General features: G+C 38.9%; 1 protein-coding gene across 7 annotated transcripts in view; it reads right to left on the bottom strand.

Annotated features, from left to right (window-relative positions):
* The window catches only part of msi2b (musashi RNA-binding protein 2b), a 137,593-nt gene that overhangs the window by 61,702 nt on the left and 48,400 nt on the right, over positions 1-27,491 (bottom strand). For all 7 annotated transcript variants that reach the window (XM_015052281.1, XM_015052282.1, XM_015052283.1 and 4 more), the window contains exons 2-4: positions 24,473-24,555; positions 9,476-9,590; positions 377-451 (exon numbers count right to left, since the gene is read on the bottom strand). In XM_015052281.1, the coding sequence (XP_014907767.1) occupies positions 377-451; positions 9,476-9,590; positions 24,473-24,555 (273 nt within the window). The remainder of the gene's footprint in view (positions 1-376; positions 452-9,475; positions 9,591-24,472; positions 24,556-27,491) is intronic.

Raw genomic sequence — 27,491 nt, 5'->3', positions numbered from 1 at the left:
TAATATCTATATTTTAAAAAATCTGCCAACACAAAGAGCTGCTCGGCTTTTCCACCTCTCCACAGAGGAATTTGCATACATTGGGCTTCTAAAGACACAACATTTTTTTTTTACCAATTTCAGAGGCTTGGCCATGGTTGTGTTCAAGTGTGGGATAAAAAAAGTCTGAGCAATTTCCTTCGCCACGAGTCTGCTTTCAAAACCTTGTTGGGAAAACTCGACACGTAGCACATTTACACCCTGCAGATGATTTGGTGACTGACGTGTATACTGATGAAGATTTATGTCTCTAGATTCAAATGTGAGCGTACGGCTACGTGTGCGTCTCATTGTGCAAAACAGAAATTAGGTGCAAGGCACATTTCAGGAGACTCACCGGGGAACTGGTAGCTGTAGCTGGGTGCAAATCCAGTGTATCCACGGCCATACGTTGCCACGATGTTAGGGTAACCTTTGTTGAGGAGAAAGATGGAAAAAAAAAGTTAAGAAAAGAGCTAAACGTTACCAAATAATTACAGAAAACACTCTGTTATAGTGTGATAATAAATAATACATTGTACAGAGCGTTTCAAAAAGTGCCATACTTCATCTATTTCCAGATGCTGGATTGAACGGCGTTCAGGATATTCTTTAAAAATCTAATTCTGCTTTAAAGTTCTCCACAGCTCGACCTGCCTGGAGAGTTTTTTTGGTCTTCATGATGCTTTTGATTCGCTAATTATGTCAAACGAGCTTTTGAAACTTTCACAGAACAGATTTATACTGAGACCAGATTACACACAGGGGATCTGTATTTAGTAATTAGGTGTTTTCTAAAGGTCATTAGTTTAATCTGAGTTTATTAATGGGCTTGAAAGTAAAGGGGGTGAATGAAACCAATCAGATTTTTACACATTTTTCTTCCAATCTAAAGTTAAGTGATGCATGTTGTTATTTTATCACATAAACTCCCAATAAAGAGCATTGAGAGTTGTCGCAATGACATGACGAAAACGTGGAAAAGTAGAACGAATACTTTAGAAGGGCACTCATCCAGTCCAACGCAAACAATCTATAACTTTAGAGAATCCGAGTTAGACTGAGCCCTCAAATTCATTTAACTCTGCAAAAGAAGTTTTCTTATCACCCTTAAACAACAACATGCCTGAAATAACAGGGCCTCACATTTGGGACTGTCACACCTCTTGAATACAAAGTCTAGAGTCGTTTCCCTTGTTCGAAAAGTAGCAATAAGCAAGGAGAGATTTATTTGTGTGCTTTAAACCTAATAAAGCCTTGTTGACTGAAAAGCATTCTCTGTAAGCAGAGTTTAACAACAAGCAGCTCCCTCAATCACTGGTTGTCTTTCACAACTGCGTCAGCCTCTAATCACGATCATGCTGCTTTTGTTGCTTCGGATGAAGTCTCGGGGCTGCTGTCAGAGATCTCAGTGATTCATTTAGTCGGTAAAATTTTACAAGGATAGCTATAAAACTGGAGCCTACCCTTCTCTTTCAAGAGAGGAAAATATGATCATTTCAAATCCAACCATTACGAACTGCTTAAATTCCACACAATCTGTCAAAAATGCACCCATTTAGTCGACAACCGTCAGAACGGGTTGAGATGTTTTTCTGCTTATGCATTCTCGTCTTCATACGTGGTTTTTTTTCTTTTTTTTTGGTTTACATCTTTATAGAGGCTGGTAATTGGGAGCTGGCGTCAGATTCGCTACGGTTTGAAACCAATGTACAAATACGACTACCCTTTTCTTTTTTAAATGGCAAGTTCATTTCCAGTCTTTTGTTAACCACAAGCTCTCAGGCATTTTTATAGCACCATGTAATAACATTTTATAGCAGGCTCCTGGAAATGATGACACCCATTTATGTTCCATCTTCACCATTGCAGAAAGGTTCATTTTTAAATATGGATAGATATTTTTTTTAGACATAAAAGCACCTAAAAGCATAACATTTAGATATAATTTAGTTTTATTGGTTGAGTCAATGTTGTGCCATTAATTAAAATGAAATTACACAATGTTTTTTTTTTCCCCTGGCAGATCTGATATAAATGTTAGCGGGGTCACCAGCGCCTTATTTTATGTTCATAAGCCAATCTGTTCAGAGAAACATCGAATGAGAGCATCTGGCTTTGGCAAAAACAACTTAATGGATTCTTTTTAAACACTTTTTTATTTTTAGAACAGGCAAGACACAGCTGGGGATGCAATGATCATAAAGCCAAAGCTTTTTGTCAAATAACGCCAGATAACCTCTCCTACCAAATCATAACCGGCGTTCAGACCTATTCACAGTGATGCTAGTAATACCGTTGTCGCAAAGACAAAAAGAAAACTTTTTTTTTTCTTTTTCAATGGGACACTTTTTTTAATCTATCCTGAAGTATAAACCTCATGAGATCATTTTTACTAACCAAAAAAAAAAAAAAAAAAAAAAAGGCAATACAGAATATAGAAAGTGTGTTTGAAGTGCATGAAAAGCAAAGTGTGTCCATGCTGATTTCTCTACAGGCGTTAAGAGGGAATGTCAGAGCCAGGTGCAACTAATAAAATGCTTAATTGAATCAAATGTTTAATTGATCATTATAGTAAGTGTGACCACCTCTGAAAAAGTAGGAATTTTTTTTACAGTCCGCTGGTCTGAAGCATTCAGGTGTGTCCACAGAAGGCCATCGAGGAAAAAAAAAGCAGCAATGGTCTTAAAATTCACGACTGGTTCAGTTCATCAATGAGTTTTAATTACATTTTCTGACAATTGAAATACTCATCATTTTACACTTGAAGACACTCAAGGTTTTAAAGAACCACAGTTTTGTTTCTGTTTTTCTGTTTTTGAAAACAATAATTTTAAAAGTAAAAAATGCAACAAAAAAAGAAAAAAAGCATGAATACATTTTCTTCAACAGGATTTTGATATCTGTGGATTGAAAAAAATGATGGATTAAAGACGAGATGGAAACTGTCTTTTGGATCTAAACAATATCACTGGTGCTTTTAGTTTTTGCCTGTTGTGGAAGTGAAGAAAACACTGATTCAAAACCTTTATTTGTTTTTATAACTACATGTACAAATTTTAGTTGGGTTGATGAAAACAAGGCAGAGGACATTCCGAGTTAACTCTGAGTTGCTGGTGGTTTTACTTTATGTAGGTATTTTTTATACCAAGTGCAATGATTACAATGCAAATCCCACTACAATTACAATCAAGGTAGACTGACAAATGTTCACCGATTAAAGTGAAATCTGGAGGAAACTTTAAATGACAAAAATTCTGAGCGTTTCCTATTCGCTAAAACACACCCAATATGTGAATGCATAATTGAACTAAAATCTGTTCTGAGTGAAAGCGTCACCAATTCGAAAACGTATGATTTGTTTGGTCAGACTCGGATAGTGAGCATAAAACCTTTCAAATGTTGACAAATGTGACTCGACTGTGTTGTCTGTAAACCAAAGTCTCTGATGAGAAATCCCTGGGCGTCCCAACGAGGACAAAAGAGGAACTGGTGTCATTAGAAATATTTAAGAGCAGCAGATGCATTGTTCATCTGCTGTCATGATTCTTATTACGACCACAGACCAACCAGTTAATTAGCTGGACAGTTTTCAGACAGAAGCAGCTGTGGGCAACATATTGGGAGAGGATGTGAGGGAGCAGCCATCGGATACAAGAAAAACAAGAAATGTGAGAGGAGTGAAGGGGTGAGTTAGTGAGCCAGCGTGAAAGTCGCAGAGGATGGGAGCATCATCAAGGGTAATATGAACATAATTAACCCTTCTGATTATGAAATGTGTGTTAGTCTTTATTTGTTTTCCTAAAGCCATTACCGCTACCAATGATTTTTTTCTGTACTAAACTACTGGGAAAGGTGCAGTACTTAAAGGTGCAGTATGTAACTTTTATACACTGCTCAAAAAAATAAAGGGAACACTCAAATAACACATCCTAGATCTGAATGAATGAAATATTCTCATTGAATACTTTGTTCTGTACAAAGTTGAATGTGCTGACAACACAATCACACAAAAATCATCAATGGAAATCAAATGTATTAACCAATGGAGGCCTGGATTTGGAGCCACACACAAAATTAAAGTGAAATGTTCCCTTTATTTTTTTGAGCAGTATATATATATAAAGAAGAAATGCGCCGCTCCCGACCAAAAAACAACCAATCAGAGCCAGAAGGAGGGTCTTATCGCTGTCATGCAACACCATGTACTTGCTGCTAAATGTGCTAATGGCGGGAAAATAACTTACTGAAAAGTCGAAAATAGCAGTTTTAATCATTTCAGATGTTTACTTGAAAACAACTATGGTGATCATTGCTGCTAAAAAAACCATTTGCTACTGCAGCATTATTGCACATTTTCACTGAAGCAACCTTGAAAGAGCTTTAAAACACCTCTTTAACTTCCACACGGCTTTTTACAGACCAAACAGCAACCAGTCTAAATGTAGAACCACTGAGCTGAATTGAATCACTGAGAGAAAAATAACACTTCCAGCTGTAAACCAGAAAATGCTGCCCAGACTTGTTTTTACCAATGTTCATCTTTTTTTGTTCCATAATTATCCTAAAAGGGAACAATTGGACAATGACAACAATGAATTCATTAGGTGCCAAACTCAAAGTAGTACTGGGTATACATCCAAAGTAGATTATCACTAGAGAGGATATTGTTAATAAATCAACAAATGCTCAGATGACTTAACTGTCTGTATGCATTGGTTTTATTTGCTGAAATGATTATCATAGATATCAGATTGAACACAAAAGTAGTTTTAACCATCACAAAGTTTTGCCCCATTACAAAAGTAGCTTCAAATCCACTAAATCTTTTTAATCCACTTTTTAGACTTATGTTGTCACAAATGCTCCTTTACAACAAAAGTGTTCTACTTTTCAATCCCAATCAGGGTCTATTTGTTGTTCTCCATGTGCCTGCAGTGATTCTTCAAGTTCTTCCTCGCACCATCCAAAAATATGAATGTTAGGTTAATTAGTCACTCTCCAGGTGTGCAACCTCTCAGCAATTAACCACTGTAAATACACAGCAGCCCCCCCACAAGATGGATGACTAAATGCATGGACGGCTTTACTTTATTTAATGCTAAATCGAAAAGACAGTCTCTAGTTTCTCATCGGTTTGAAAAATACCAAACAAATGCGATAAACATAAAGAGTGCATTTATTGTTTAGAGAAGCATTGTGAAATCAGCTAGAGCCTGGGTTGGGCAATTTTCAGCTTGAAGCTGCAGTATGTAACTTTTACCAAAAATATGTATTTGTTAAAGCTGTCACTGTCTTGTGACAGTATAGTATAAGACAGATGTGTGAAAATAATTGAGCTCCCCTGCCTCCTCTCAGTGGTCCTGTTGCCGCCTACAAAATTGCCCCGCTCCCAGTCAGGAAGAACCAATCAGAGCCAGGGGGAGGGTCTTAGTGCTGTCAATCATGCTCAGTTTAACGCGTCCACAGTGATTTTGTGTTTGTTTTAAAATACTAATATATATTAGTAAAACCCTATTTTATACAAACTTCTCTCCCACACAAGAGGTAAATAATGAATATTATTAGAAAAATACTATTGAACTGTCTACTAGCACATGTTATTTATAGAGCATTTATTACAAGACCCCTAATGTTCTAGAAGTTTGCCCAGGGGTATGAGATGCACGCCTACAAGCACATTTCTGCAGCATAAAGGTGTCCATAAATGCATGAAAAATATATTTAGCATGTCTGGGCATTTTTCTGCGCGTATGCAGGATATGTGAATGTTCGAGTGCGAGCATGTGTGTAGGCTCTGTTCTGTATGCTTCGTGGGCTGTGCCAGCTGGAATCAGAAAGGTTGACCTTGGTCATAAATATCTAATCAGTGTTTGCTGTCCATGAAAAAGTTCAATTTATTCCTGACCCAATGGGAAAATGCCTCAGCCAGAGCCTCTCTTGCAGACAAAACGAAATTCAACTCTGAGAGGCGGTGAGGGGAACCTTAACCTGGTTTGGATGAAGTAGGACAGAGGCATCGCCTGAGAAAAAAAATAAATAAGAAAAAAAAAAAACAGTTCTCATCATCTGCTGATGAGAAGTCATCACCAGGAAGTTACAGATGGATAGTTCTCACAAAAAAACAACAACAAAAAAACAAAAACCCTCATTGTTTGTTTGGTCTGAAAAGAACCGCGATATGGTACAATGAAAAGCCATCACAGCCAGCAAAGTATTGGATATTATGTGTTTGATACTGTCTTACTGTCAAACTGAATAAGTGCCTGACTGAAATTGTTGGCTCAAATACCACTGCTCTTGATTCTTCCTTATTTCAACATCTTGTGAAATGAAAAAGAAAAAAAAAAAAGAAGCAGCATAGATTACAAGAGGTAAAAGCAGAATTTGAAGCCATATGGATGCAGTGTAGAGAGGTTTTGAGGTACACTGAATGCATGCTGAAAGTGCCTGCATGTGTAAAATAGCAGAAAGGCAGCCGGGAAGAAATCGTAAAAGAAAGAAAAGGCAGGGGATAACTTGTTGTTTCACTTAATGAAGCTTGCTGCTGTGCCTGGCCTTGTGGCGGCCTCTTAGTGCTCTTATTTGCCTTATTAATATGCATGCTAATGTACCTATTTTATGGCCCAACAGTTCTGATTCACTTTAAAATCAATTATCCATCTGGTACACCCATACCTCGCGCAGGCTCAAATGTGTATTAATTTCAGCAAACATACATCGGCACAACACAATAAAGATAAATGCCTCGATTAGAGGCAGTAAACAAAGGAGCTGGGGATGGCTTTAATGAGATTTGGCACAAAAGGAGCTTACACTTTCTTAAATAATGAGCCTAGGGTCCCTTTTTCCAAATGCAAATTATATAAAGGAATGTTTCGCTGTCCTTGTTCCAATTTCATTTAGATAAGAGTGTCTCCAAACAAGTTGGCTGTTAATATTCTCACATGAGCACATCACTGCCTTTCTGCCTGGCATCTCCCAGCGGAGGGGGAAGAGTGCTCTCTGCGGCGCAGACACTTTAGTCTGTAATAAGTTCTGAAAAGTTCACTGTGCTTGTTAAATACGTCGACCAGATGAGATGGAGCCGAAAACGGAGCCGAAAACGACAGACGCACTCGGCTGGACTTGTCAACTGTTTTACCACCAACAACTGTATAATCACTTTCAAGGAAAGGTCAGGCCTGCGGTTGCCGTGACAATTTAAGTAACTTTATGCAGAGAAATGACGAGATCAATGCATAGGCGGAGAGTTGATGGAATTAATTTACTGCCTTTGAGAGCACAACTACTGATGTTTTAAGTCGTTGCAGAACAAGGAGAGGAAGCGATTTTTTTTTTTCTTTCAGTAAATTATTTGGTCACTGAAATAATTATTCTAACGTTTATTTTGTGACTTGTGCATTAACTTAAATCTTAAATTAGTTCTTAACAACAGCTGTGTTTTACATTAATGTTGTGCATGAGCACTTTAAAAGCATCTTGCAAAGGTACAGATATGAAATGGCATGATATTCATCCCTATGATGAACATGTACAAACATAATCTGCATGTAACTTGGTGTGTATTTTCATAGCATTACATGTTGGGTTCCCTTTGTGAAAAAATGAGAAGAAATAGCTTAGATTTTATTTAAACATAAAGTTTGACAAAACAAGAGCTAATCAGTATTTTAGACTAACCAAATGAAATTGTCACCTGGATCATTACTGTAACAGGTTATGAAAATAAATGTAGCTATGGGTTAGCCATGCGTGACAGTTTCCCCCCCCCCTACCTGTATTTAAAGATATTACATGAATCCTTATTTAAAAAAAAAAAAAAAAACTAAACAACTACATTTTAAATCTGTCCAATATGTGGCAGTATCTAGAGTTGGCAAATAAAAATATGCAGGCGCCCTAGGTTTGAATCCATCTGCTTCATCAGGTGGGGAGGAACCGTTTGGAGAGCAATCATTTGCTTTTTATGGAAAAAAAGACTTTAAGTGATGGCAAATCCATTTGGTTTAGCCACACAATCAAATTATACGCATATGGAATGTGAACGACAAATAGATAGCCAGGTAGATAACTAGACAGACAGACAGATAGATAGCCGGATAGATGGGAGGTGAGTACGGGGGCAGGGAGGCAGAGAGTGCATCGGTGTTAAATAAAAAGGGACACAGGCATGGGCTGGATGGTAATGAAGAGGGGTGGGTCAGCAGCTGAGGTCCCTGTAGATGAGATCTCTCTCTGACATGTGTGTCCCCTTCATTACCCATTAAGGGGGGCACAGTGATGAATCCTTAATATGACATTACACCAATTTTCCTCTTCATTTAGTCTGCTAATGTGCTGGTCTGCTCCTATATGCCCAGGGGCTGCCTGTACCAGACTCAACCCGAAATAGACCACAGTGGCCACTGGTGGCACACCTTGAAGCAGCCTAATTAGGGGCAGCAACCACCTAATAGAGCTTTTTAGATGGGGTAGTTTACTTAGTTTGTTTTACAATAGGTAGAACCTGATGCTTGAATGAGACACGCGTCGGCTATTCATCTGATTTTCTTGGAGAGATGTCTATCACTTGCATTTTATTATGTTCTAACAATGACGTATTCAATAGATTTTACTCGGACTTTATGGGATAGATCAATAAAAAAGTATGATGCAAGGAAAATAACTCATGGTCTCAGTTTATAAAAAACAATGGTGAGTATTCTTACTCAACACCTCTTTACTCTGATAACTCTAAATAAAATCCAGTGTATCCGACTGACTCCAGTATTCAATAAGTAATTTTTCAGTCCCTCTGAGATTCAAAACTTCTGAGGCAGCTAAGGTTATGCAACAATTACAAGTAGTTACATAATTAAAGTGCCCCACAAGTAATTATTAAAAACGGTCACAATTTAAAGAATTAATCTCCAGTGCTCTCAGTATGGACTTAAAAGTGCTCAGTGAAATAAGTCCAGTTAATTTCCAGTCTTTTTGCAACATGCTCCATGTAGATGAAGCTGAGTGAATGGTGTTTTTGAGCAGAGAAGAACTGATTGGGGTTGATGTGTAGATGGCCGGCGTTAAATGTGAAAACCTGCAAAATATTTGAGGCTAGGGTAGAGGGTTCATCCTCCAGCAGAAAAATGACCCTAAACATACAGTCTGAGCAGAATTTACATGTGACAGAATGGCCAAGTCAAAGTCCAGACATAAAGCCAGCTGAGGAACGGACACAAAATAACTCTGACTAAGTTTGAGATTTTATTTTGCAAAAATGAATGAATGGGAAAAAGCATACTTCAAAAGTTTAACAGCTATAACTGCATCTTTTTCCTTCCACTTCACAATGACGCACCACCTTGACTTAGGCTTCCACATAAACATCTCCACAAAATACAATAAAGTTTGTGGTTGTGATGTGAGAACATGTGAAACAGCTCAGAAAGTGTGTGCTTTACTGAATCCAACTCACTCAGCATGCCCATCCCCAGCATGAAGGCATCCATGGTGTAGGGCAGACCCCGGGCTCGCCCTCGCGTACCTGGCGGGAACATCACCTCCTTGGGCTGGGCCTTCTTACATTCTACCTATGTACACAGACAAACACACACAAAGACAAACCATTAGACTGTGTAGGTACACAAGACGACAGATCTGACAGGGCTGTCTCAGCTCTTAAAGCTGGTTTCTGTCTGACTCACACACAGCTAGATGTTTTCCATGGGAGAGAGAGAGAGAGAGACAGGAAAAAACACGACTAAGTCAATCTGAGCTGCTCACATTTTAGAGGAAAGACTCCAAGGAAAACTTACAATCGTGCTCCTCCTGTATTAAAGCAAAGGTTATTGCTCCAGTGAGCATGTACCCGGAGCCTGGGGGAAATACAAGCTAAAGTCTTTTCAGAGTTTTGAGACATCAGAGCAGGAGAAGCTCCGTTTCTACTATCCTCTCAGTCGCAGACTTTTCTTTCTTAGAAGTTAAACATCATAATCACCAAAGAAGTAATAACTGCAACAATAGATGTAATTCAAGCAGCGCTTCACCCAGTAAAAAAAAAAAAGTTTTTTGTCTGCATTCCTAGAGTTGAAGTCCCCAGTGTCCCACCGCCTCATTCCACCTGCAGCACTCATCTCTTCCCTGCATTTATTCCTCTCACTCTGCCTCTCACACACATATACAGGTTTGCTCATTTTCCCATCTAGCAAGTCTGACATCCCCTCCTCCTACATAACACATATCAAATGAGGGATGTGACAGGGGCAGATGAGGGGAAGAAGAAAGATGAGAGTGCCATTTACCACGTATCCATCCTATCTGTAGGAATTACAGCAGCTGACGGCGTTGCCTCGGCCCCGTGTCTCTCGGTTGTTCTTTGGTAGGCTGAGTCCGTTCACCATCCTGCACAATCTATTTGCTCCACTGCCTGCTTGGCATCAGCCTGTCCATCTGTTTGTCTGTTTGCCTCCTGGCTCTTGCCCGCTTTCTCCCCACTGCCTCCACTTAAGCGGGGCTTTCTCGGCTGCCGTGATTCACATGTCATCCCGGCCTGCTGCACAAAGACAGGCTCCTGCACCGGTGCAGCGTGCGCATCAACTGAAGGTATAGCTCGGCACCCATATAAATAGGTCTGCATCTCCTGACAGGCCGGTGGTGAACATTATTATTCACACACAGAGCGGCAGGCGCAACATGCTATCGCAAGTTGCCAAACTGAAGAAATACTTCATGCCTTGAGAGGTTTTCCGTGCCGAATCGATAGAGTAACAAGCGCCGTACACTACATCCAGCCGAGAACAAGACATGTAAAAGGAGAGCGTTAATGAAAAAGGTTTCCATCACAGAGGGGGAAGTTGCTGTGTTGCAAAGCTGTGATTTGTTGCTGTTAGCGGGCCCCTTTTATTTGAAGCAGACCGACTAAAGTACACAGTTCCCTCAGCCACTTTGTAGCTGTCACAGCCACTCTGGCCTCCACGTTCGCCTGGTGCGCTTTGACATTGTGCTGAGGAGAACTCAGGCGCTCCCTATCGTCAAGAGAATGACCCCCGGCATGGAAGCGGGAGCCGGCTGCTGGGACGAAAGAGCGTGTTGGAAATCTCAGCGCGCTGCTGGGATTTTCATATGTTCACATGGCTGGGTGACAAATACGGTCGAGTTCCGCCCACGCCGCAGACGTGCTGCTGTCTGATCAGCCGTCCTCCTGTAACCCCCGCCACTTCCAGCGAGTTGGACGCTCAGGTGGCCTGCTGGGAGTTAAGACAGAGCCCCGCGTGTGAGTCATGCCTACATGCTCTCAGATACGAGTCTTTGATATTCAGAGCGAGGGCTCCTTGTCATGGATTTAAAAAAAAAAAAAAAACAGTCAGAAGCCAGGATCTGTGGTGGTGTGAGCGCGTGGGTGTTCACCTGCATCAGACAGAGAAGTGTGTGTGAGGGAGGCAGGCAGGAGCTTTCAAGAGTCAGCTAAGTTAAAGTAAAAAAAAAGGGGGGGGGGAGAGGAGGAGAAAAAAAGGTAGAGAGGACACGAAGACAATTCAGCGCCTGTCAATGAAAAGCTACAAAAGGCTCAGCAACTGTGAGGGCGAAGATTCAAATTTTGCCAAGTGGAAAGTTTTAGCGGCTGAACCTTGAGCAGCTTAAGAACACCGAGTGTACAGGTGTTGGCTTAAAATATTTCCAAGAATTATGGCTTGCTGAACTCTCAAGGACTCTGGGAATTTTTTTTATTTTTTATTTTATTTTTTTTTTTAAAGTCGTTGCAATAATGTGTTGCGAAAAGCGCCGAATCTGAACCCACAATACAAACATCAAGGTGGCATTGTGCAGTGTGTTTGCCCTGTTGGGAAAGCCGACACCCCATTAACCTGCCTTGACTTTCTAAAAATTTAGCAAAGGCAAAGAGTCTGGGAGCTGCAGGAGCCTCAAAACACACAGGTACAGATTTAAACCTTTCAGCCGTGCCGCGTTCACAAGTTCCAGCTATCTCAACCTAAGTGCTTCTAGCATAAACCGAAAGGGTGCTTTCTGTGCTGCACTGATATACAGCAGTAAAGCTAAAACAAATCTTTTCATTAAGGTATATCAGCCACTGCCTATGACTGCCTGCATGCAGGGGAAAAGCCTCCTAAAGGTAAGGCGTTTATTGGAGCAGATGTGTTGGTTAGACTTCGCTACATATAATTCAACTGGAGGCTTTAAATGATGTCTGAACAACTTGCAACACAGTTTAACAAGGGTATAAAATAATCCAAGCTGGCATCAGGCCCAAAACCAGTGTGTGGTATAAGGGGACAGATGTTGACATATAGGAGTCAGAGGGGTCCCCTGCTTGCAAATGCATGATATTTAAAGCATTTAGTAATACACATACCAGAAGAGTCAAAGATTTTTTTATGCTTACTCTAACAATTGTATATTTCAGATATGGATGAAGAAATCTGATTTGCAGTATCAAGCCTAACATTTTGGAGAACATGTCCCTTGCAAATTGATTTTTATTTGATCAGAATTGGAGATGTGCAGTTTGGCAGTGTCGAGGATTTAGATCATTTAGGTTTTCAAAGCTGGTAAAACTTTCCATTTGCACTGTTCTTATGGTTTAAAGTCCTAAAGATCTGAAAAGAGAAAACCAGAGCGTGACTCCTCCTAAGTTTACTGTGTCATATCTGGACTAAATCCAGATAATGAGGCAGGGAAGTGCATAAAAAATAGGGAAATGTTTAGATATTGATGTCTGATCTTATTTTTTTACACATACAAGATAAAGTAATTCACTTAAGGGTACACACCAAAAATGAACTCCTCTACAAAAACGTGTTTTCTTAATAATCTTAATCTTAATAGTAAGTTTTAGTTGCCTTTGTTTTAGTTTCAATGAAATGTTAGTTACAGCCATACAGTAACCTGACATCTATTTATATTTGAATTTTCTATGTTAAATATCCATTTGTGTAAATAAATGTTAACTTACAGTTATTGTAAGATGTCTTCATTTTTTTCAGAAGTTTTGATACATAAATACATATTTGAAAATGTACACGTTTCCTAAAATATCTTCTGATTTCTTGTTTTTAAAATAGTTGTAATTTAAGCTAACATTACTACTAGCTAACGGATATAAGCATGGCCTAAAAAGCATGAAGGAATTATACAACTTTTGTTTTTTAAATTTCAGTCTTTTTCTTTTATTCTGCAACAAAAAGAAAAACATAATTTAAACCTTTATTTTCAATATGTAACATCATTTTCCCAGGAATCAAAGCAGTTGTTATATCACTGTTTTAAATAAAAACCATTAGATCACATTATATAAACACTATGGCATCCTGAGTAGTGGTGTTTTTCCTTCATTTTGTCATACTCCGAGAATCTCATACATATGTGGTTCTCCGAAAGTTGGTTTTCTATATTAAACATTCAAGCTCTACACTGAAATTATTGCACACCCCAACAGGATTACTTTATGATAAATGTAATAAAAGCCCACTGCTGAAGAAATAAACAACCCTCCTTTGTTTTGACTGTACGAAAGCTACGACATAGTGGAGAAGCATGCCAGATATGACCTTTTCAATGCATCCCCCATCTATATTAACCTTGTAGGTAGAACGGAGAGGTGTGGGCGGGATGGACTGGCAGTGACTGTCCTTCAGGGACCAGCAATGTGGGTGTGGAGTGCATCTGTGTGTGTGTGTGTGTGTGTGTGGAGGAGGAGGCGTACAGCTGCTATTAGCTTCACCAGTGAATGAATTCCATCAGTCGACTGGCAGACTGGAGAAAAGGAAACGGTGTGATTCATTTACTCCCAGCTGAACAGTCAAAACACAGAGTGCGTAGTTAAGGACTGTCACAGCACTGACTGGCCAATGTCAGGCCTGGTGAGGATGAGATTACAGCTTAAAAAAAAAATAAAGTTTCAAACATCGTCTAACACTTTGGCTTTTCAAACACACACACAAAAAAGGAAAACTAAAAACGATTTGCAACAACTGACATTAAACCTGAAAATTCAATGTTTTTTTGACAAGATTTAAGACACAAACCGAAAGCCAGTGAGTTTCAATAGATCCTCTGGTCAGCAGACTCCTTGTTCTTTATGAAGACTTTAACCATGGTCAGTAAAAAAACAAACAAACAACAAAAACAGGACAATTGAGGGATCCAAGATGTATGACGACGATGACAAATTTTAGAAAAAGCAAAACGACGCCATCAATGGCGAACAATCTCAGACGAATCATTACGGTGACCATCTCCCTGCATGGTTACGGCATATAAGAGGTAAAGGATATGGGGTCATTTTCAGGCCATGTGCGCCCCGTGGTGTTCGCTCTCCCCCTCTTACCACGCTCTTATATTGCAAAATAATATTGGCGATATCCACACTAAGAAGCACATTCAGAAGTAGCACCATGATCATCAGGTTGATGTCAAATGGCCTCCATCACTTCCTCAATCAGCAGATTTGAACATCTCGGCGCTTTTATGGGACATCCTGGTGAGCGGAGTGCAAAGTGGATTTCCACTTCCTTCATCCCTCAAAGCTTTCCTTCTTCAATGAAGGGTAAACATCCAATTACTTACAGTCCAGGACTTGTAAGGCAGCACTGCATGAGGGACTTAAACTACTCCGAAGGGTGGTCCTTTTCCCTTATTAGGCACTTGATGTTCAAAGAATGTGAGCAACTGACACTTTTGAAAAATATATATTTAAAAAAAAAACCCAGAGGCCTGAATGTTTCTGTGCAGAGCTCTCCTTTACCACATTCACAACATGCTCAGTTTACAGCTGTTGGGACAGGATGTATGGCACTTATTTTTAGTATAGTCATTCACAACTTCAAATGTTAATAGTCGTTCTTTGTTCAGCTACGACGTTTGCAGTCCTAGCAATTCACAAACACTGCTCATATTAATAAAGTACTTTGTTGATTCCATAGATTAGAAATCTTTTATACAATGGACACATGTGTATAGTGATATATCCTTCATCTTCATCCAAAAAAATTAAAGATTTGATGTTATTAGATAAGCAAATGTATATTTCTAGCCATATTTAACTTAGCTGGCATAGTTAGCCAGCTAACTTAGAGTCAAGCATAAGTTAGCTGATCCTGAAAATGTCTCCAACATCTCCTGGTAAGGGATGAAAGTTGTCAGATCCAGGGTTAGAGGAAAAAGCAATCCAAACATAACAACCTCTAAAACCAAGAACTATAAACCTGTCAATGCGTCGAGCTTCATTTATTGCAACAGCCTTGTTTTGTTGCTCTGTTAGCATCACTGCGGTTTGATGTACTGATGTAAGTGCCAACATTTACTCAGTACAAGTCAAAAAAAGTCACACTATTAAGTCGGTCATTTGTGGTGAATTTTCTTTTTTTCATTGAGAATGCAAGGAAAGCACACCCAACTTCAGGGTTTTGATGTATACAGAATGTGGTCTTATCTCGGTTCTAAAACAATTTAAATCTAACCTTAACACACTGTAGCACTGAACATGTCATTTTTAATTACATAAAGACAAAGCCACAATAGGAAGGCCTAAGAAAAACAAAGTAACTTCCCCCAACAAAAACTCAGCAACATAACCTTCAGATTTTAGGAGGCTGCTTCTTTTTCTTTCTGTAAAAAGAAGCACAGGCCAATTTATATGTTAAAACTGTTTTAATGATCCAACTATAAACGCTACTGCAAATGCAGAATGTTGTATCATAGTTGACTTTACCTGATCAGACAGGCTGGTTAATTGGTCTTTAATAATTATGATGGTGATTATAATCTCTAAGGATTTGTGTGTCATGTTTTGCAACGCTCAGTGTATTCAGAATCGAGTCCCCCACATATTTTTGACTACAGGCTTTTGAGTTCAACATACAAACGCAGAGAGTGATTTCGCAGACGGCATTATTATTCTTTTGAAATTCATGATCACCAATTAGTCTCGTTCTGATTTTCTATTGGGCACAATAATCATATAGTGGAAAAGGTGATATTGTGACAGCCCAACTGGAGAAACACCTTCCTCCAGACGATAAAAAAAAAAATGCCGATCATAAAAGCTGCCAGCACAGGTGGTGATGCAGTGTAGGTGGACTTTTTTTTTCTTTCTAATAAAGACACTGAGATAAGGAGCAGAAATCAGAAGCAAAAAACCTTACTGAACCTGTACAGGTGTTTAGATTTTCTCAAGCAAATATAGCAAAGCCACAGGGCTTTTTGAACTACTGTCACTCCTGTAGGGATGAACTAACAACAGTTTTAAAAAACTAAACTATATACCTGGTGTAAATAGATCTGTTTAAGAACGAAAGGCTTGAGATGTGTGTGGATACGATATAGTTTCACACTTTATTTTTTTTAATTGCAATATACAGCTCTGGAAAAAAAAAATTAAGATGCTACTGCAAATTTCTCCAAGAAGCAGGATCTTTTAGGTGAGCACCTGAACCCGACAGCGAGAGAAAAGTAAATGAAGGAAATGCCAAAATCAGGAATGTATAAGTTAAAAATATTATTATATTGCTTAAGGATGAAGATTATCTTATTTTCTTTGTGGTATTTTTGAGTAAATCCATCAATCCATCCTCTAATTGTATTACTTTGACTAATTAACTTTTATATCAGTTTGCTTTTAATGTAGATGTAGACAACAGTCTCTTTTTTATGTACCTTTTTATGACTAAATATCTCAACTTTATTAGGATTTTGGAAGAAATCCTCCTTGGAATTTTTATGTTTATCTGGAGTATATTGGTTTTGTATCATCAATGAAGCAATTACGTTTCCTCAATTCTTCATTCCAACGCATTTATGTACATTTCTAGTTTTGCCTCCCCATTTTTAAATTTGTTTACTCATTGTTTTTTTTTTTCTTTTTTGTGTGTAGGTATGTTTTGTATTATTATTATTGTGTATGAAAAGTACTCTGTAAATTCTAAAATTTTAACAAGTTAATAAAATGTTAATTGCAGACTATAGAGAGAGTCAGTAAGATTTCAGTGCTTTTGAGTTTCAAAAACTGTCTAAAAAAAAAAAAATCCCTATTGGTTACTCGTCTTTGAGCTGTGACACGACTTTTTTGAGATTACAATTTTTGTAGTTCAGCCTATTGTTTCCAGGAAGAATTTAATTTAAAGATGACATCACTGGTGAATACAGACATCTGATGTGTCCACCGTTGTGAAACAGCATGCATACTCCTAGAAGCACTTATCCAGAGATTCTCTGACTACTTGGCAGGTATGCTGTTGCAAACATCTTTAAGAACTTGTCACAGTTCTTGTGTGGGTTTAGGCGGTCCCAGCTGCTCCAGTCTCTCCATGTAATCCCAGACTGGCTCCATGATACCAATAGAAAGCCTTTGTGAGGGCCAAACCATCTGTTGCATGACTGCTCGAGTTTCTAGCCACTTGAGCGGATTTTTTATCTGATCATAGCTGTTTGGCTTGGGTCAATCGGCACAATAGATTTTGGGAAAACAGATACGCCCCATATGGGTGGGAATTATAAAAAATAAAACAAAACAAAAAACAAGAGAATTGTTTGGCATGTCTAACTTATAACTCAGAAAGAGAAATAAACACGTACAGTTTGTTGTTTTACTGCAAAAATATTAGAATATGCTTAAAATGTGTAAGAACATTGTGTTTAATAACAATGTAGAAGCACAAAGGCTCAGGCTTATCATAAACTGGAAGATGTTGACGCATGAGTATCACTGTTGACTGTAAAGCAAGTAGACATCGACATTGATTGCCTGAGGGGGTGAAAGAGCCACCTGCTCCAAAGCTGGAACAATCAAATTTAGCTGAAATCTACAGTTTTTGTGGTCAGAAGACACAAAAATATGGATTTTTTAAAATGAGAAAACAATATCTGGTCATGGTGAGGCACGCTGTACCACCTGCCAATCATGGTGGTAGCAGCATCATGCTAGTGGTCTCAACACTGCATTAATGAATAGTGAGAACTTTCTTACTCTTCTCTTCATTAATCAACATCAACTTAGTCAGTTGTTCCAATCGGTCCATGATCTCAAACACACCAAAACCGATTTTGGAGTGGATAAACGAGCTAACCACAACGCTTTGAAGACATGGCAACTTCACCTTATCTTTACTGAAAATTTGATTGACTATATAGTCAAAATATGTTGATGAGTTCTATTATTTCTGTTAAGTGCAGAAATGTATTTCTGTCTCGGAATATACGTTTTCGAACACCCTCACGTTATAACACAATAATGTAATGTAGACGTGGTAATTTCATCCAGATTGTATTGTTAGGCTTCACTGACAGCAAAACTCAACAGTAGGAAGAGGTTACCAACCCACAGAAACAATAAACGTAGCATGTGTATGCAACATAATCCTCACATGTATATAAGATTATTATCAGAGCTGTACACAATATAATCATATTTGTACAATATAACTATCAAGTTATAAAGTGATACTGTTCAAAAACTTATCTTCTTCCATATGCTTCTGTAGATAAGAGAAGTGGAGAAAAATGTGTGATATGGCGAGACTTGCTGAATGACATTTATCCAAACATCAGTAGTGTGAATATCTTACCTCGAGTGGATTCCAGAAAATCCCATAAAACACACTTATAAAACTATTTTTATGAAGCTAAGCAAAATACATTGCCGTCATATGATGTAAAATCATTCAAACTCGATAAAATGATTCAGGTAAATCACAAACAGACCCAAATTAATGGCTGTTTAGGTTTATGAAAACCTCTCGACCAAACCTCTGTGAGCTTCTGCTAAGAATTTCAGAACATTTTATGTTCAAACAATGAAGAGTTTTGAATAAATGCCTGGTTTCCTTAGTATTAAATAAGATTATATGGACCATTCGAACCTATTTGACGTCATTAGTACTGTAATTGTGTATCATGTCACAAAAGCATTTTAAACTACTGAAAACCCTACCTAGAAATGGTTTTAGTGGTGATTTGCTATCTTTGAAAGTTTAAAATAACAAAATAAAAATGATCTTGAATGGTTAGACTAAAAAACCACCGTGAGTCCATTTTAATGACCCACCACTCGCTCATCAGAGCCAAAACTTGATTATAATTATGCAGTATTATTAAGAACTAGCTGCACTTCCACAACAACCGACTGTAGAGTGATTAAGGAACTTGTTTCCTCAAGAAAACAGAATTTACAACTTTCCCTCAGCTGTCAAAGAGACTTCGTTCCCTGTGGTATCATATATAGACATTCACATATGTGGAGGTGTGATGAAAAAGCTTTGAAAATATTTGAAAACTGTCATCCCGCCCTCTATCTATTGATTTTTACTCCAAAATATTTACTAGTTTTAACACAAGGATGGTGGCTGCAGAAGCTGGAGGATGTTTTAACAATGACAGAGCCCCAGAGGAGATAATCAATAGTTTTATCACATCCTACATATGCTAAAGCGGGGCAGGCAGAGAAGCCAAAGCTGCTGATGGGGGGGTTGAGTTATGAGATTCTTGCAAAGCTGCACCCTGTTTTTAATTATATATGAGACAGAATTCACAGTGACAGAGAAGACATGCCCCTGAGAACGAGGCCTGGGTGGCACATGAACACAGGGGGCTGACCAAGTCACTTACAGGTTCAGTCACTCACATCTGAGTGGGCCCTGACCCACTCCACCAGCGGAGCTCTTGAGAGGAAGGACAACGAGAAGGTGGGCTGTCCTGTACGTCCACAACCTTCCCAAGCGGGGTGGAATTTCTGTCGACATCAATTATTCACGAGACCATCTCAGATAACACTCATGGGCAGGATGGATGAGGTCTATTTCTGTAGAGTACTTCATAAGGATGAAGACAGGGGACATTTTTTACTTTGTGTGCTTCAGTCAGTGAATAACCACTGCTCTATGACGAGGGGTGGGGGGGAGAAGAAAAAGGCTTTAAACACAAATTCTTTTCCCTTTGCAGATGCTAGAAAATGTCAACACCTTGTAGAAGATCTGAGCGTCACATTTATTCTCTGTATCCAAACACCTTTAATGTGCTGTAGGTGTTATCAGGAGGGGGACCCTACAAAGGCGACAAAAGCTTCAGAAAACTGACCCTGGTAATATCCCTTCAACACAACACCAGCTCAATATATTCCCATATTTTCTGCTAAGTCTCCCTAGACTTTATCCTGACGGTTTAAAATATTTCTTTGTGTGCTGTTATTTATAAAGAACATAAAGGCTATAAATAGCACTTCTGGAGCCAGGTGGAAGATGTGAAGCAGCAGATCACATATACAAGCAGAGACATCGGGTGATTGGTGAAACCCTACCCGATCTGTGAAAGCACCATGTCTAATCTCTTCAGTGTGGATGTTGTTACTGAGTGAAGAATACACAAAGTTATATATTTTTATTTTTTTTTTGTATTTTGGAAGTGTTTAAAGTTAAGTCAGAAGGAGACAGTGATGGAAGTAGCTAGAAAAAAAAGACAGCCGTATTTTCTACGGCGATAATGACTACTCACTGCAGAAAGGCTGAAAGCGTTTCACTATATTTTCCTACATTACAGTTCTTAGAGATAATTCAGGATTGGCTGAGCTCATGCATCTATATTTACTGGCAGTCAAAACTGTAAGCGGCTCTCTCCCATCCATAGTAGTTTGTTTTACACCTCATAAAGCCCTCATTAGAAAATGTTGACTAAACGCTTAAAGTTGTTTACGGTCTTACACTCTGTGACGCAACCCTGGGTCAGATGTGTAAAATGAGCCACAATGTTGTTGGCAAGAAAATGAGAGGAGGTGAAAACAACAATAAATTTCACAACTTCCCTCCCAGCCCTCCCATGTCACATAATTTCAGCTGCTGTATATTATCAGGACACAAAAGGCTACTTACAACTGATCTCAATGAAAATAATATATGTTTTGGCAAGCTCTACATCAACAAGTCCCGACAAAGATCTGAATTTAAATGAGCTACTGGGACTTTCTTTACCTTTGTGTTTATCTCTGATGGGCAAACAGGCTTGTCTTTTCCATTTTTCCAGTTACTCTCATGAAAAACAATGAAGTGTGTGGACCTCACTAATAAAAACAGATATGTATAATCATATCTAATTGGTTGTATTTTTATAAAATGCAACTACTATTACAAATGCCATCATAAGGAAGTGGGAGAGACCCCTGGACAGGTCATCAGTCCATCACACAGTCAGATCAAACATGTTTCATGTTTGTTCGGACCAATTTTTCAATTTTGGGCTTAACTGTAGTTAGATAAAGCTTGAACATTATCTAGTGTTCCAATTATCTCAAAACACAAATCAATCTGGTTTAAGAATGGATAAAAGTGTCTTACATTAAGCCTCTGGAATGATTTCCTCCAAAGCTGGGTCCAAGCAAAAAAACTAAACAAAACAAAAAAACAAACAAATGATACCAATTTAAAGGAACTGTGCTACGTCTGCCAAGAAGACTTGTCCAATTTCCAGCTAGAACTTTACCAAATCCTTGTTGATAGCCACAGAAAGTGTGTAGTTGTGATCCAACTTAACATGACTGACAAATTTTAAATAATAATGGGGGTATATGTAAATATTTAAGCTTGGTTTTGTGTCGTTTTCTTTCCATCCTGTGTGAATTAGAATAAAAAAAAATGTGTGCACTTAACTCTTTCTTCAGGTATTATCATTTCACCCTGAAAAAACCCAGCTCAAATAAACAAAAACAATCCCCAAATGATGATTACAAAATCAACACACTTGATGAATGGAAATTTATTTCTAACCGCAATTAAAAAAAAACTAAAATCATGTTACATCCTGAATCAGAAGAACCAGTGAATTTACTTGCGACATGCCAGAGACTGCAGGAGCTATGAAGTTGGCTTGACATTATTGCCTTGTGTGAGTTTAAATTCACTCGAGCAGATGCAGATGTTTTTAGCAGCTGGACAAGCAACAGTGAACTGCATGAAAACATGCCACAGCTGACCAAGTATCTCTCTGAAACATAACCGAGGTGTATTCGGAGATTTTGCACATTTAAATATTTGTGATAACACGGGCATTTGGATTTGGAGAAAATTGACCGTAATTTCAGTTTGAGTAAAAAACAAAACAAAACATGTGCATCTTATTATCATCGGCATATAAAGCTTGCATTTTTATTTCCCCAGCTTTGTAACAGAGCCTTTAAAGCTGTTTGGAGGATTATTTCTGTTCAGTATTTGTGTTAGTTGTAGAAAAGACAAACTGCATTAGGACGTCATGGGAAATTTAAAGAAATAAAATTATAAAAAGTAACCAAAACAAAATTCAAGCACTTAACCAAGTGAAAAAATAAGTAAATAAATCAGTAATCTTCTGCAAATTTGAATTGGTAAATTGTAAGAAATAGAAAAATATAGTTTAGTTATATGGTTGGATCTTCTAAGACTTGCTCACTTCCATACCTATTTACAACAATGCTACACAAAGAATCAAAAGGATCTCATTGTAGCAAGGTACCAGTCAAAAGAAGGCTACAAAAAAAACCTCCACAGTAATATATATATGTGTGTGTGTGTTTATAATGGGAAAAATTAGATGTTTTTCCAAAACAATGAAAACACAAGTTGGAAACTGTTCAATGAGGCTCTTATGAGATTTCAATAAACAGCAATTATCTCTTGTGTTTTACAGGTGTGGCAGTGACGCTCCGGTATTCTCAATGAGAGACGTCATCAAAAAGGGACAACTACAGTATGAAAGCATGGCTGAAAAATAGGAGCTCTTGTTCCAGAGAAAACACTCAGGGATGGCTAGAATCTCCTAAAACATTCCTAAATAATGACGACAGGGAAATGCAACGGAGACATGTTTTCATTTTTCAACATCACAGTGAATGAAAAATTAACAAACGAAAGACATTGGAGTCACCGAAAGTTTTGAACTTATAATGCATGCATATCTCTAATTGAAGAACATTAAATGTCGTAGTTGATCCAAAATATGTTTTGACAAAATATTAGGATGTGAAATATGTCACTGAAGCTTTTAGACAGATTAACAGACTGATTGCAATTATTTCCTATTTCAGTTTATTTTTTAATCACAAAAACTTAAAATTTTAAAGGGGCATGATCCCATTAAGAGCCACTGTTATCACAATGCCATTGTTGTACTTAAGGCTAAAAAACCATATCTGCATGTTTTGAGAAATCAATGCATCCTTCCAACATTTAATCTGAAACATAGTTTTACAGAATGCAATAAACCCTATTATAAATTAATAATAATTGTGCTATTATTGAACTATTTATTCGGCGCATTCAGTCTGTTATTTAGCACTTCTGTTTCCACTATAGTCATCAGCAAATTGCTGCACAGCGCTCAACAAATGCTTTTGTGAGAGTATTTTCCCTCCTGGTTAGAGGTGGCAGAAGTGAGACTTTATTTGGAAATAATGTGTCACCTGCTTGTAAAATCCAAACTGGGACTTGTTGACATTCAGCATATTCACATGTGACAGTTTTTTCCAAAATATTTTAGTTTTTTTTTTTTTTTGGTTTGCACAGACGTACATCAGCATGCCAGAGGATCTGACAGAGTATACCACCGAGTATTGTTATTTCTGCCATAGATTTAGCAGGGAATACGACACCATGTGAAGGCTACGCCGGGATGCATACTGGGGTCATATGTGACTCGGTCTGTTCCCAGGTGAGGGAGGTTTTACTACGCCGGTTCTGTCAGTCAGGCAGTCAGTCAGTCTGCTGGTTTCAGAAGGAGGCCTGGGAGGGGTGAGTGCACACTCGGAAAGAACGGTGGTGAGACAAGTACTCCCTCCAGTCAATCACGGCCCACGAAGCTGTTCAAATGATGCAGGATTTCTCAAGAGGCTCACAGGGTGGATGTGGGCGAAGGAGGCCCTAATGTCACACTCGCTACACTGAGGGCGGACCTTGTCAATTTATCATACGTGACTGACTTGATGGCTTCGAAAGTTGCGGCAGAAACTCTGAAAGGACCGTACGACTGGTGTAAATAAAACCAGCATCGCTGGCACTCAGCAGAAGGTGTTAATCCCTGACTAATGAACTCTGCCTCTGCCAGTAGCTTTCTTCTTGCACCCTTGGACATCCCCACCTGTGCATGTGTGTTTGTGTGAGCGCATGTGGCAATGGGGGGGGAGGAAGAGGGGAGCGTAGAAACGAGAGGAGAGGGACAGGCTCCACTCTCCCGTCCCCTCAGCCTGACAGGCAGAACTCAGCCGCACAATTTCATGGTTTGTGGGCAGTACACACCACTGCTTTCCCATCCCTGAGACCCAGAGACCCACAAAGTGTGGCTATGTGGGAGTATTAGCTTGTGCATATAACACACATACACAAACACACATGGTCTGCTATTAATAGTAGGGCAAAGAACAAATCAAATATTAATCCTTCAACTCCCACCTGGAATTGTGGAGAGTGGGGGGAGGGGGGGGGGAGAAAAAGATGTGTGAACTTACCATTTTGTTATTGATTTCATGAAAATGAATTTCACAGACTTTCTCTACGATGTCTTCACTCTCAAAAGTTATGAAACCAAATCCTATGCAGAGAGAGAAAAAGAGGGGAGGGAGGGACAGCGGGGGGAAAAAAGGAGTTAGTGGAGGGCCCCAACAAAACTTCAACAAGTAAAAGAGAAAGCACACCATAAGTTGGGAGTATCATCTCCATCCAGATTCAGAAACTATTCGAGTACATCTGTGGAGATTGGTTTCCATGTGGAAAGAAAAAAAAAAAAAGAAAAAGAAAAGAACAAGTGAACAAGGCAGACATTGTCCTCTTTAAATCAGGAATATGATGAAATCTGCCACATTATTAAGGGCACTCAAGGACCCCCTCTACAAAGAGAAGATTGGAAAAACAGCACAAAGCTCATTTAATGAGATCCAGGGAGCCAGGGCCCTGCATCTGAATTTCATTAAATGCATTTTGTGTTCTTTTTATTGAAATTTCACTGTATAACAAGCCCCCCATTTTTATGTTAATACGGGCCTTAGAATGAATACGTCGTTGACAGAGGCATTTTCAAGCCATATTTATAGGATAAAAGCTTAACCCCTCTTTTAACACAAAGACAGAGCGACGAGATAGTTTTTACACTTTTGAACATGAGTGGATTGCGTTGCTCTCCTCTGCGTTTTGATGGCGATGCACAAAGCAATCCTGCTTCTGCATGGCCAGGGTTGAAAAGAAAACATATTCGATTATTTTTGCGGAAGTGAAACTGTTAGCGAGCAGAAACAGCGAGCCGGACTGGGGTGACCAAAGCCATTCGTGAAAACAAATCACCTCTGCTCGCGCAAAAGCTGCTGTCAAAACACCATCGCCAAGTTCTTATCTGGTACAAAAATATTTTGCACGTTATGCCATGTTGTACCCTCAAATTTAAGTGTGTTTTATAGGGGTTTTGTCACAGAAGAATAGTCGAGACATAGACTAAGTACGCCATAGTTTAGAAAGGTTTCTTTAAGAAAAGTAAATCTCAAAAGTGCTTACACAGATGCACACAAAATCCAGCATAGCCAGTTACTGGTAGGGAGATGAAGGAAAAGTTTTATAGAATAAAACTTTTAATGAATGTCAATGTTAAAAGTTAGTCAACGGACATCCATTTTTAAGCTTGCAACAAGCCGTGCGGAGGAGATGACCATAGCCAAACTTTTTCAGCCCACATGTAAAGATACCACTGAGTCATGAACACACAGTCCCAGAAGCTGGTCAGAGTGGATGAGAAGAAGAATAGAGTGAAACTCTGAGGCTTTAAGATGCTGCAAAACACTCCAGACTGGGAACAGATTAGACCAAAGTACTTTTGTGTGCGAGAATGGTCTAGTCAAAGTCCGGATGATGTTCATGTCTACTTTTAATCCAATTAGAAAAAGCTTGAGCTGGTTTGCAAAAAAACAAACAAAAACTGGACCATAATTTCAATCTTGACATGTTCAAAATGTGTAGAGACATCTTCCAAAAAGACGCAACTGCAGCAAAATGTGGTAAAAAAAATTAAAATTATTCCCCTCTCTTCATGTATAGTTTTCCTTACAATTATTCACTGCAAGCTTTCACTTTACCTTCCAGCAAAGGCGTACTGTACATATTGACATAGTACAAGGTACACAAACTGCGTGAGAGATGAGAGATTTGTCGGTGCTCACTGTACTAAGGTGGTTTATCCCTCCAATATCTGTGGCTGTATTAGGTCATTGCTGGCAAAGCTGAAAATCAATGAGCACGGCTGCTTTATGGCAACATTGGATTTACAGGATTTTTGAATCAAACACGATTAAATTCCTGTATTTGTACAGTATTTAATACTATAGACCAATACAGATATGGTGAGTTTGAAAAAACACTGGTCGCTCAATGACATTGACGATAAATCCTTTTGTTTAGCAGCTTTGCATGTTTTCACAGTCACATCTTCGCAGAAACAGCAAAATTAAGAATATTACAGTACATTAGAGTAAGCTGCTTATTCTATTAATTCATCAGATCATCCAGACAAACACAGATTTCCTTCGAAGGAGCTGTTTGTGCTTCTTACCACAGCAGGCAGCCTATCACAAATCCTGACATTTTTAGTTCTGTCATTCGGTCTTTATCGCTCACTCACACTTTTTCCCCCCCCTTTTTGCTCTTGCTTCATTTCCTCTCCCATAAATAAGAAAACGATCCTCCTCAAGCTCCTTTCCTGACATATCGAAATAGTCTCAACGGAAAATTTAATATGGAAGCTGATTTAACATGAAAATCTAATGTAATGAGATCTTATGAGACAGGATGTCGATTTCCAGAGAGGGGGCACATGTGGAGAAGGGCTGGTCGGGTGGAAGAGAGCAGGTGATCTGGACAGCCAGACGAGGGTGGGCGAGGGGATTGGAGAACCTTTTTTTTTTCTTTTCTGCAGCTCACTCCATACCTCCAGCACAGGGAGCACTTTTGACAACCAACAAATCAACCGCCAGCAGTAATTTGTCATGGAGGAGTGTGGGGAGAGAGAGTTGAGTCTGGGGGAACGTGGATTGAGAGAGAAAAAGTAAAATAAAAAAAAAAAAGGAAAAAAAGGTGGAGATAAAGGGAGGCGGGGTGTGTGCTGAGGGGGAAGAAAGACAGAAAAAGTGACAAGGAAAGAGGTTAACACACATGGCCCCTGTCGCCACACTCCTTCCTGCCGCTACAGGCAGCTCCTCCATCAAGTGACAGGACATTTTCCACCGCAGCACTGTACCCAGCGAGGTCACGGCCGAGCCACGCCACCACAGATACCACCAGCAGGGCTCGTCCGCCCATGACCGCATCGCTTTAAATGAACAAAAAAAATAAATAAAATAAATTCTATGGTGTCAACCACTCTCAGAACGAATCTGTCAGCTACTTTTACAATGTTTTTTTTTTTTTTTTTTGGCACTAGTACGATAATAATAACAGCCAAAAAAAAAAAAAAAAAAAAAAAAAAGGACAAACATAAATTTTTCCCCC

Source organism: Poecilia latipinna, unplaced genomic scaffold (assembly GCF_001443285.1).
Source record: "Poecilia latipinna isolate Pla-1442-1.1 unplaced genomic scaffold, P_latipinna-1.0 Scaffold1099, whole genome shotgun sequence".
NCBI classification, from domain to species: domain Eukaryota; kingdom Metazoa; phylum Chordata; class Actinopteri; order Cyprinodontiformes; family Poeciliidae; genus Poecilia; species Poecilia latipinna.
This window is presented reverse-complemented; position numbering and strand designations above follow the sequence as displayed.